Genomic DNA, 12,985 nt, shown 5'->3' with positions numbered 1-12,985 from the left:
CATGTGAACCCGGCATCACCCATCAGCACCCAACATGTGAACCCGGCATCACCCATCAGCACCCATCATGTGAACCCGGCATCACCCATCAGCACCCAACATGTGAACCCGGCATCACCCATCAGCACCCAACATGTGAACCATGCATCACCCATCAGCACCCATCATGTAAACTCGGTATCACCCATCATGCATCACCCATCATGTATCACCATCATGAATTACCCATCATGCATCACTCACTATGCATCACCCATCATGCAAGTTTCCCCACAGCCAAAGCAACACCCTAAGACCTTCAGATCCCCCAGATAACCGAGACCCCAGAGTTCGTTTAAGCACACAACTCAGGGCCATGCTGCAGGCACCACCTCTGACGGCTACCAAGCGCCGCCCACCAGTCACACCGAGAAATGAACTGAGCTTTCTGAGGCTCGAACCCGCGACTAACTTCTCTCATCTCGATAGCGCTACCACTGCATTGCTAAATCAACCATCACCCATCGTGATCACCCAATCACCAATATTTATCATCCAATCACCAATATTTATCACCCAATCACCCATCGTAATCACAAATCACCCCTCATCACCACCCATCATTCCTCATCACCCCTCATGACCACCCATCACCCCCCATCACCACCCAATCACCCATCACCACCCAATCACCCATCACCCCTCATGACCACCCAATCACCCATCACCCCTCATGACCACCCAATCACCCATCACCCCTCATTCCCCCCCCCCACCTGGACGATCTGGTCGTTGAGGCGGACGCTGTTGCTGCGGTCGGCGGCGCTGCCCGGGCTGATGGACTTCACGAAGATGCCAGACAGCTCCTCTGCGGGGGCATGTACTGTATACTGTACATACTGTGTACTGTACATATTGTGACATATACTGCACACTTGAATATGCCCGACAGCTCCTCTGCGGGCACGTGTACTGTGTACTGTATAATCTACACTTGAATATACTGCACTATGTATAGCACACACAGGTACTGCCTGTCGTAGACCAACGCGCTCAGCGCCGCATGACATGATCCCGCCCTCCACTAACGTAGTTAGCAATAATTCTCTACCATCATTTCATCACTTTTATGTCTGTCTTTGAATTTTGACTTTTAAAGTGATTTTATTCATTTTTAGTTTAGTCGAACTGATGATGGAGCTGGACTCCGAAACGTTTTCAATATTGATATGGTGAATTTTCTTGGCGTTTTCTTTGCTTTTAAATTCCTTGTGAACTTGCGATATAAGCAGACTAATGATATAAGTACTTATATCACTAAATTATATTACACCAACTAGCGCGTGTAGGTACTTTCCAGCGTTCATCCATCACACTCATCGAAAGACGACAGATTTTAGAACTAAGTTTCACTAGAGCAACCAAATTTCGGACGCTGTGCGCTAACATATTTACGTAATTTTACTATGTGCCTGAAGTGATATTACATCCGCGGCCTGAAGCTGCGAAGCTGAGTTCAACTCGGCTGAGTGATCGCATTGCGTCGTGTGCTCATAACAGTTATTAATATAATATATTTTATTTACGTTATATATACTAAATATGATACATATGTAATAGTACAGCGTTGGCAAGGCTATGAAGTTGTGCTGCGATGAAACGTTTAGTGGGGCATCAGCTGGTCCAACTGAGGGCATCAGCTGGCCCAACTGAGGGCATCAGCTGGCCCAACTGAGGGCCTCAGCTGGCCTGACGGAGCACTTAATTTGGCCCGATTGGGGGCAAATGCGCGGTAATCACAGACTGGTGGGCCCCGGGACTTTGGTGGCGGGGACGACATGTTTGCCGGGGCTAAAGAATATAACCCACCGTCACCCCCCATGACCCACCTCTCTCACAGACGTATCCAGCGATGGTGATGCCGAGTCCCTGCTTGTCCTTGACCAGCTCCAGCTCCACCACCTCCATCTCCGGCAGCTCCAGGCCATCTCCACACTCCTGCACACCAGCACACCATGTCATATTTGTTGCCCGCCAGCACACCCATAGTCCGCCATATTTATTGCAACGCACTTACTTCTTATTTCTCAATGACACAAAGAGGTGAATAAATTTTTCATTGGATGAGCCAATTAATAGCCAGTAACTAGTTAAGCAACTCTCAGACATATTTATTCAATATGACCAGCCTTATTTTTAATGTCGCCCTCCAATCTGCGCAGGAAAGCTTCACAGGAGACACGCAGCATTTCTAGAGGGATCAAGTCCCATTCTCGTGTCAATTTAGACTTGAAACTATCCAAAGAATTATGAGGTGTTCTGCAGACCCTACTCTCTAAAATAACCCACACAGAAAAGTCGAGAGGATTCAAATCAGGGCTTCTTGAGGGTCATTCATTTTTGCTAATGAACGCTGGGCTGTGACCCTGAATCCTGTTTTGGGTCATGTTTGAGCCATGTGATGGGGCAGTCTTGTTGAAAACTCCATGGTGAGTGTTTACGGGCCCAAGATGACAACACAGCTTCCAAAATGTCCGAAATGTATCGATGACTGTTCAATTTCACTCCTGAGGGGACAGAAACGAGTGGGGACCTCCAAGTGGCTGTTACCGCGGCCCAAACCATCACGGACATGGGATTTTGACGTCGTGTTGCTGTTCTGGTTGCCACAAATCCATCTCGACTCAAAACTCTGTCATTTTGACGGTTAACGCTTTGTTCAATGTCAAATTTTTTCTCGTCACTGAACGGCATCTTTCGAGCCTCATTCGTTCATGACGGTCTGTTAGTTCATGGCGGTCATATTGAGAATAAATACTTTTGAGAATTGTTTAGATAGTCCTTGGCCATTAGCTCATCCAATACAAGATCAATTCAGCTATTTGTTTCATTGAGAAATAAGAAAAATATGCGTTGCCATAAATATGGCTGACCTTGTAATCCATAGCATTTAAATAAAATGTGCATGTTATTACAGATAATATTTGAGACTTAGGCCCACGCAGCCCACATACAAAATTAGTGCATTATTATATACATGAAAAGTAATTACATAAAATATTTGTGTTATTGATAAAAATAAGAGAGGTTCCCACCTCCTCGGTGGGGGGGTCTGAGGCGTCCCCATTGACCTCCCCAGCAGGGTGGAGGGCAGGGGGCGCAGTCTCGGGGGGTAGGGCAACCGTCTTATGGGGGAGGTAACATTATCATTTAATTAACTCAAGATTTACACATTTTGGATAACTAAACTTATAATTATTAATTATAACTAAAATATATTCAGTATTATAATTGTAATTCGAGCTACCAAGCAGAAAAATTGATCAAACTTGACCCGTGGAAAGTCATTTAAAATTACATGTTACTATTAAACACTTGCGGGATAATATTAAACATTTAATAAAGGTGCACTGAGCTTAAGGCGTTAACATTACATATGAATAACGCCTAGAAATACATATGGATATGGATAACGCCTAGAGTTACACATGGATAACGCCTAAAATTACTTATCGATAACGCTTAGAACTTATGGAGAACACCTATAGAGTTACATAGGGCTGAACTTAACCCACCTTTGACACTGCAGAAACAGGCACCTGTTGCTGCAACTGCTGTTGCTGCTGTTGTTGTAACTGTTGTTGTTGCTGTTGCTGCTGCAACTGTTGTTGTTGCTGCTGTTGCAACTGTTGTTGTTGCAGCAACAGGTCGTCATGTTGCAGCGTATCAGCCACCATATCAGGGGTCTGCTGCAGGATGATGGGGATGACGGTGTCGGGGGGCAGTGGGGGGTCGAGCTCCCTCTGTACCGTGACGGTGGGGGGCGCGTCGGGGGGCAGCACGGCTATCTGCGGGGGGTCGAGCCCCCCCTGCAGCAGCTGCAGCTTGCGGTCCAGCTCCTCGGGGTCATTGAGCACGCGCGTCTCCACCACGGGGGCGATGCGCCCCTGCGGGGGGGGGCATTTAATGAAGACAGAGATTAAATTTTAAATTAATAATCTAGAATTTTAATTATTATTAGAACTAAATTCAATTCTAGATTTTGTTGCAAAATATTGGGCTGGAGAGGAGAGGGTGGAGATGTTCAGGCAGGAGATGGAGGGAACGTACGGGCTGGAGGGAGGGGGAGGTGTCCGAGAGAAGTTTGTGAATACAAATCATCATTTATTTACCAACAGACCAACAGACTAGCTGACTAGCAGACCAACAGACCAGCAGACCAACAGACTAGCTGACTAGCAGACCAACAGACCATCAGACCAGCAGACCTAGTTAGCTATAAGCTCTGTGTGTCACTGAGAGCTTGCCTCAGATGCAGAGTCGACAGCTTATACAGCAAATGTGTCGCGAGGACAAGAACTTGTGGGCGGAAGCAGAAGTCTATAAAAGCGCTGGTAACCTTAGTAAAGCCCCCGCAGTAGTTGATAAGCGCTCCGCGATGTAACTCGCGTTAGAATTAGTCCGACCGTTAACGGTCGACGTCTTATTAGACCTGCATCTGTACCGTATCCCTCATGTATTACCACCCCGTATACTGTGATATATCTCACATATTACCACCCCGTATACTGTGATATATCTCACATATTACCACCCCGTATACTGTGATATATCTCACATATTACCACCCCGTATACTGTGATATAACTCACATATTACCACCCCGTATACTGTGATATAACTCACATATTACCACCCCGTATACACTGTACTGTAACTCACGTATCACCACCCCCTATACTTCACAATATCTCGAGGAGTTCTTCTCAGTTTAAGAATAAAGGCTAAAACCAAAAAAGTTGCATAAAACATTTTACTGAATAGAAGTCCTAGATAAATAAAACAAAACGTTTCGGGTTATGCCCATCATCAGCTAGTAGAATACATCTGGAAATACTTGGAAATCAATTTTAGTAAATAAATTTAGAAAATGATAACCCTTTAGCGGGCAAGCATTGAAATATCCAGAAATTAATATTTCAGAAACCATTTCAAGAAAGTAAGAAGTATTATACAATATATTTATTTAAATGAATTTTTGCAAATTTTGCCTATTGAAGGTTTAAATCGTACTTGAAGAATTCAATAAATGCGATCAGTACACAAAATTTTTCTTTATAATTAAAATTTAGTTTATGCAAATGAAAAATTAGAAACATAAAAATTTAATTTAATTAAATTTAATCAAGTTGCCAAAATAAATAAATATACCTATATATTGATACTTCCACCTTTTGAAGAAAATGCGGAAATAGCGTCAGTTCCATTGTCCAAGTCAAAACCTTCATTTAAATGCTCATATTTCAATTTGTGGACTTAGCAGCTGGTGATGCTATAGATAGAACGATGGTCAGATAAGTAGTGATTGACTGAGGCATTATAAGGATGCCTCAAAAACAAACAGGAAGCCGTGGTGAGGCTTTTTGTGACGCGATTTCAAGTGGTCATATATGGTAACTTACCCGTGAAAGGGATAAGGAAAGAAAGGAAAAAAAAACTATTGACCTAGAATCGAAAGAGGAAAAGAGCTGGATTGGTTATTCAATTTAGGTTTAAGTTTATGGATGTAAAGAGACTCTAAAATTCGTAAATCGGTTTGGCTGCTAGCGTTACTGATAACTGTGATATAACTCACGTATTACCACCCCGTATAAAGATAATTCCTCTAGACAGATGATGTCTTATCCCTCACGCCCTAGTCAAGGAATGCCTGTCCTCAGGTTCAGGTAGAAATATAATAAGTCTGTAGGCGCTTAATGTAGGACCTGACAGAGGTACGGGCTGGAGGGAGGGGAACATACGGGCTGGAGGGAGATGGAACATACGGGCTGGAGGCTGTCTCTTATACACATCTAGATGTGTATAAGAGACAGACATACGGGCTGGAGGGAGATGGAACATACGGGCTGGAGGGAGATGGAACATACGGGCTGGAGGGAGGGGAACATACGGGCTGGAGGGAGAAACATACGGGCTGGAGAGAGAGAAACATATGGGCTGGAGGGAGATGAAACATACGGGCTGGAGGGAGATGGAACATACAGGCTGGAGGGAGATGGAACATACGGGCTGGAGGGGAGGGCCGGTGGGGTGCTCCATGGGGCGCGCCACGATGAGGCGCACGTGGTTGCCGCTCTGCCGCAGCACCGACGCCACCTGGAGCAGATGGAGGCTATAGACGCATGATATATAATAATACATGATGTAAATCAATCTATAGTAATAATTAATAGGTATACAATAATAAAATATACAATAAATTAACATGATAAAACAGCGCCTATAGCCGTTAATAGCGATTGCTTAACATTAATAATTGAGCGTATATTGAACAAATTGAGCTAATAAAAAACCTGAGTGAAAATCAGGCGAGAAATTTATGACCCCATGTACCCTATGACCCTCACTGTACCTCGTGCCTTCCACACCCCCACGCCCCCAAGACCTCCTACACCCCTCATGACCCCCCACACCGCCCATGACCTCCCACACCTCCCATGACCTCCCACACCCCCATGACCTCCCACACCCCCATGACCTCCCACACCTCCCGTGCCCCCACCTGGTCGCTGCCGAGGCCCCGCAGGCTGACGGCGCCGATCATGAGGATGTGGTCCCCAGACTGCAGGCGTCCGTCCTGCGGGGGAGAGGGGGATTAACGGGTGTAATGCTGCCAGCTGTCACGGGTGAACATGATGGGTGAATATGACGGGTGAACATGACGGGTGAACATAACGGGTGAACATAACGGGTGAACATGACGGATGAACATGACGGATGAACATGACGGGTGAACATGACGGGTGAACATGACAGGTGAACATGACGGGTGTAATGCTGCCAGCGTCACGGGTGAACATGACGGGTGAACATGACGGGTGAACATGACGGGTGAACATAACGGGTGAACATGACGGGTGAACATGACGGATGAACATGACGGATGAACATGACGGGTGAACATGACAGGTGAACATGACGGGTGTAATGCTGCCAGCTGTCACGGGTGAACATGACGGATGAACATGACCGGTGAACATGACAGGTTAACATGAAGGGTGAACATGACGGGTGAACATGACGGGTGAACATGACAGGTTAACATGAAGGGTGAACATGACGGGTGAACATGCCGGGTGAATAAGATACAGTCCCCCGGCACCCGCCCTGTCCGCCACGCCCCCCGGCAGGATGGTCTTGACCACCACCCCCGTGGAGCGCCCCCCGGCACCCACCCTGTCCGCCACGCCCCCCGGCAGGTTAGACCTTATTATTATTTCTAATTAATAATAATATTAATAGGTAATTAATATTATTTTATCAACAATAAACCTGCGCCCAGCCCGTCATAAGCTGCGCGCCGGAAACAACATAATAGACATTATTATTCTAATTAATAGTAATAATATTAATAGGTAATTAATATTATTTTATTAACAATAGATAACAAATATATAGTTAATGGTTGTCAATACAAGTTAAAACGACTATTAAGAAGCTGCCCATTGCGCTCCATGCTGCCCATACGCATACGGTACTCTATTAATCACAACAATATTATGTTCTCTCACTGCGGGCGAGAGAACATAATAGAAACTATTATTATTTTTAATTAATAAAAATGATAATATTAATAGATAATCAATATTATTTTATTACCTATAACAAATATATAGTTAATGGTTTACATTACAAGTAACAACGATTACCAGCCAGCTGACCGTTGCGCCAGCAGCGGAGTGCGCTAATGGAAATACTTTGTTGATAACAATACTCCGCCCATACATCACACTATACTTTACATAGTCAGCAGTCATCATAAAGAAAATTAACAGAAAAATATTTGGAACGATATGACTTAGATTTTGGCAAGCATTTGTATTGAAATATTATCAAGAATCTAGGAGTGATTAAACCTAAACAACTGACAATCTAGACAGTCGAGTATCAACACCATTGTCATTCAGACATAAATTAATACAGACACAACACAATCTAGGCACAACACAATCTAGGTACCACCTATCTAGGCACAACACAATCTAGGCACAACACAATCTAGGTACCACCTATCTAGGCACAACACAATCTAGGCACCACCTATCTAGGCACAACACAATCTAGGCACAACACAATCTAGGCACAACACAATCTAGGTACCACCTATCTAGGCACAACACAATCTAGGCACAACACAATCTAGGTACCACCTATCTAGGCACAACACAATCTAGGCACCACCTATCTAGGCACAACACAATCTAGGCACAACACAATCTAGGCACAACACAATCTAGGCGGAACACAATCTAGGTAAAACACCATCTAGGCTAAACTTAATCTAGGCAAAATACAATCAGGATTTAGAGGCAGAAAGTGCACAAGTGCACTAGAGGCAGGAGAGAAACTGGAGGCATTAGAGGCTGTGAAGGCACTAGAGGCATTAGAGGCAGGAAAGAAACTGGAGGCACTAGAGGCAGGAGAGAAACTAGAGGCAGTAAAGGCAGTGAAGGCACTAGAGGCAGTGAAGGCACTAGAGGCAGTGAAGGCACTAGAGGCAGTGAAGGCACTAGAGGCACTAGAGGCACTAGAGGCAGTGAAGGCACTAGAGGCAGTGAAGGCTTACTTTGGCATAGAAGTTCCGCACGTGCTGGGAGCACAAACAGGGACGGGGGTTAGTGACGTGCAACACAAACACAAGGGGACACAAACACAAGGGGACACTAACATAAGGAGACACAAACACAAGAGGGGACACAAACACATGGGGACACAAACACAATGGGCACAAACACAAGGGGACACACACACAAGGGGACACAAACACAATGGGCACAAACACAAGGGGACACACACACAAGGGGACACAAACACAAGGGGACACAAACACAAGGGGGCACAAACACAATGGGCACAAACACAAGGGGACACACACACACAAGGGGACACACACACACAAGGGGACACACACACACAAGGGGACACAAACACAATGGGCACAAACACAAGGGGACACAAACACAAGGGGACACTAACACAAGGGGACACAAACACAAGGGGACACAAACACAAGGGGACACACACACACAAGGGGACACAAACACAATGGGCACAAACACAAGGAGACACAAACACAAGGGGGCACAAACACAAGGGGACACAAACACAAGGGGACACAAACACAAGGGGGCACAAACACAAGGGGGCACAAACACAAGGGGCACAAACACAAGGAGACACAAACACAAGGGGGCACAAACACAAGGGGGACACAAACACAAGGGACACAAACACAAGCACAAAACAAAAAGAAAACACAAACAGCCAAGCAGCACAAACAGAATCACCATCAGAGAGGCCAGATCAAGTGCATGCAAGCTGCAGGGAAAAGGCCCACCCTGGCCCCACAGGGTGGGTCCCACCCTGGCCCCGCAGGGTGGGTCCCACCCTGGCCCCACAGGGCGGGTCCCACTCTGGCCCCACATACGCGCCATTTAATTACACAGTTGTCAGGTCCCCATTGTGACGTCATCATATCTCTACCTCCCCTCTTCCTCCCGACCAGTTCAAACTTTCATCCTCATTTAATGACAACTTACAACCTTTCATTCCCCCAAATCCTCCCGCCCCCTCCCCTAACTCCCCAGTTTAACTATATTTTATCCTCATTTAACACTCCATCCTCTTGCCCAGTTTAACTGTGTTTTACCCCTATTTAATTTAATTTCATTTAGCCCTGTTAGTGCCTAGGGCGCCACACAGTTTGTTTAGGCCGAACAAAAACAAACACAGTTTGTTTAGGCCGAACAAAGTTTTCTTTTTCATCATCGGGAAGTTAGGAGCGAATTTCCAAGTTGGCTCGGCGGTTACGCAAGGCGGGGGGAAAGTTTTGTTTTCCGCCGCCATCACGGTTAAGCTACCTAAGTTTTTCCTAGGGGGAAGGGAGTAAGAGGGGAATATAGGGGGTATAAAGGGGATAAAAGGGAGGTTAAGAAGCTCAAAACTTACAAAAATTAAATTTTTTCCTCAGACATTTGGCGACGTGAGGCCACCTGCTCGATCACCCCCTACACGCCCCCCCTCCTCCCCCACACACCCCCCCACCAGCAACACGCAACGCTCCGTGTACAGCAACACGCAACACGCCGCTCCTGCTCTCCACACACTCCGCCTACACGCCAGGCAATACAATACACAGAAATAACAGAGCCATGCAGTTTTACACAGTGAATTGTATTCTGCAACAATATTAACGTACATTAAGTATTAATAGATGGCACGTATTAAAGTGATAGTTATCTTTCCACTTAAGTTATGGTTAATATTATATATGAACTTAATAAGAAGGTTATTGATTTAGAAGGTCTTTGTCCAAATAGCTCTGCACTCCTTGCCCCTTGGGTGGGTCATCCTGACCCAGTTTGTGCCGGCAACAGGGCTCATGTACCCTCCCTAACAAAATTCGGGGACCGCATAGGCTTCGGCCGAATAGTCGCTACATTCGGCGCAAAGTTATTCTGGGTCTGATTGGCCACCCGATCGAAATAAATTTCTTGTTAGAATCTCATTTCCGGCTTTACAGTCGCCTGAGAGTATGGGTACGCACACAGTGAAAGCAGGTTGCCAGTGTGCTGGTTAACTGCTCAGGCTGGCGCCTGAAACCATAGAATACAGAAGCCTATTCGTACAGGTTTTCACTGTGAACACTTACATTATTATCCTATGTTCATTCTTGTGGCAGGTTGGAGCAGGTTGCCCGCGCGGGCAAACCTGCTTTCACTGTGTACGTACCCTATGACAAGAGTCGGCCGTGCCGAGTCATACCGAGATAGTAAGCGTCTCTGAGGCTGTCTTTCGAACTTTGCGCCGAATCGGACATAGAGAAGCTGATCTACGTGCGGTCCGAGTCCAAGGCGGCCCTGATGCAGGGTCACTCAAGCCTCTAAATTTCAATAGGGTTCTCTACTAGTGTAGTAGGTAAGTAAGGAAGTGCGTCACTATTTGGACAATATGACCCAATCATTTCTCCGAGTTGACACGAGACTCACCACCATGTCTGGCTTGGCGTCAACAGAAGCCGCTCCTGTCGCGTCCTGTTGCAGCTGTTGGTCCTGTTGCAGTAACTGTGGCTCCTCTTGCAGTAACTGTTGGTCCTGTTGCTCTTCTTCTTGTTCAGCATCAAGAACAGGGGATAAATGCTGTTGTTGTTGTTGTTGTTGAAGGTCTTGTTGGATGAGAGGTTCCGGCAACTCTTGTTGTTGCTGGGGCGCTCTAGCAACGACCAGTTCAACGATGTCTGGAAACGTGTTTAAGATTGTATTGCAATGTACGGTGGTAATTCTATTCATTATAATTGAGACGTAATAATCACTAGACGTGATAGATTGATAGAAAATAACTATAGACCTGAGTCAGCGTCTGGACAACATCACGTGACAGATCCCGCGATCAAGACCTCAGCAGCGGGCGGAAGCCGAGACTATATAAAAGTGCTGGGAACCTTAGTCCCCCTGAAGCTGACAAGCATATCGCGATGTAACTAGCGTTAGAGTTATTGCAACCTAACGGTGGACGTCTTAGCCTATACGTTTAATATATCTCTAATGTATAACACCCCGTATACTGTACTGTATCTCATGTATCGCCACCCTGCATCAAGATATGTTATCTAGACAGAAGGTGTCTTGCTTATGCCTCACACACTTAGTCAATTAAGGAATGCCCGTCCTCAGGTTGAGGTAGAAATTTAATAAATCTGGAGGCGCATAAACGTGAATCCGGAACAACAACATCAGAATATGAAGATGTTTAAGTATTAACTTTATATCATTAGCTTAGGACATATGTGGTTCAAGGCTTAACTTTGGCCAAGTTGTCAAGTTAAATTGACTAAAGCTTTGCTTAACGTCGCTAAGTTCGAGGTTAACGGGCCATTAGTGTCACCTCAATACCGATGGATTGAATTATTAACAGGTTATTGCTCAAGACTGCATGGCTGCCGGGGCCCGTTACACGCAGCGGGGACCGTTATACGCAGCGGAGCCCGTTTTTTATCCAATTGGAGGGCCTGTTACCCACCACGTGTCCCCAGGAGACCCGCGACGTACCTGTGGCCCGTTGGAGGGCCCGTTACCCACACGTGTCCCCAGCAGCCCCGCGACGTACCTGTGGCCCGTTGGAGGGCCTCGATGGCCTGCTGGTGGGACACGCCCGTCGTCAGTAGCTGCCCGTTGATGCTGAGCACCTGGTCGCCCTCCCGCAGCCGCCCGTCCCTGCCACACAACGGGCCATCAGCACGGGTTACATGAGGGACGTCCTAATTATGTAACAATGGCCACCAATTATTTTAATATTTAATATATAGCTTAATATTTAATAAATAATTGAATAACGGGCGGCAATGTACGGTGCAAGGCTCAATAACTGCATGGTAATGCCAGATCATATTTATTAAGCTCTACCTGAGGATCTGGTTACGTGACAAAGGTCGTGAAGGATAAGTAAGACACATTTATCAGGATATAAGATATGTTATCATATGTCTAGATATCATATCTTATATACGGGGTGGCAACACAAGAGTTACAATACAGGTAGAGGCTACGGCGTCGACCGTAAGGGTACGTACACAGTGGAAGCAGGTTTGCCCGCGCGGGGAACCTGCTCCAACCTGCCACAAGAATGAACATGGGATAATAATGTAAGTGTTCACAGTGGAAACCTGTACGAATAGGCTTCTGCCGACAACCTGCTTATACCTATTTACCGGAATGTACTGCACATTCTTATCTGCTCAACCTGCTTGGCATGTGGTCATTTTTTAATTAGTTGTACCTTTAAGCCATACATTTACTTTGTTTCTTTGGAGGATTATCGGAGAATTATCGGACGTGGCGCTGGCGTCCACTGCCTAATTAATCCGATAACGACAACGCGAAATTGTTGGGACATGGGACAATGGGACATGGGACAATGGGACATGGGACAATGGGACATGGGACAATGG

General features: G+C 45.9%; 2 protein-coding genes across 2 annotated transcripts in view; both read right to left on the bottom strand.

Annotated features, from left to right (window-relative positions):
• The window catches only part of LOC125178628, a 49,483-nt gene extending 42,284 nt beyond the window's left edge, over nt 1-7,199 (bottom strand). The window contains exons 1-7 of the mRNA XM_047882841.1: nt 7,146-7,199; nt 6,542-6,616; nt 6,046-6,135; nt 3,555-3,926; nt 3,075-3,164; nt 1,869-1,977; nt 756-847 (exon numbers count right to left, since the gene is read on the bottom strand). Coding sequence (XP_047738797.1) covers nt 756-847; nt 1,869-1,977; nt 3,075-3,164; nt 3,555-3,926; nt 6,046-6,135; nt 6,542-6,583 — 795 coding nt within the window. The 5' untranslated portion in view covers nt 6,584-6,616; nt 7,146-7,199. The remainder of the gene's footprint in view (nt 1-755; nt 848-1,868; nt 1,978-3,074; nt 3,165-3,554; nt 3,927-6,045; nt 6,136-6,541; nt 6,617-7,145) is intronic.
• Nucleotides 7,200-7,299: 100 nt separating this feature from the next.
• LOC125178627 (multiple PDZ domain protein-like) overlaps nt 7,300-12,985 on the bottom strand; it is a gene marked incomplete at its 5' end in the record, with an annotated part of 12,731 nt that continues 7,045 nt past the window's right edge. Inside the window, 3 exons of the mRNA XM_047882840.1 lie at nt 7,300-7,332; nt 11,028-11,275; nt 12,145-12,251. Of these exons, the coding sequence (XP_047738796.1) occupies nt 7,300-7,332; nt 11,028-11,275; nt 12,145-12,251 (388 nt within the window). The remainder of the gene's footprint in view (nt 7,333-11,027; nt 11,276-12,144; nt 12,252-12,985) is intronic.

Source organism: Hyalella azteca, unplaced genomic scaffold (genome assembly GCF_000764305.2).
Source record: "Hyalella azteca isolate HAZT.00-mixed unplaced genomic scaffold, Hazt_2.0.2 contig11444, whole genome shotgun sequence".
NCBI classification, from domain to species: Eukaryota; Metazoa; Arthropoda; class Malacostraca; order Amphipoda; family Hyalellidae; genus Hyalella; species Hyalella azteca.
The sequence above is the reverse complement of the archived record's forward strand: the minus strand, read 5'-3'. Positions and strand labels throughout refer to the sequence as shown.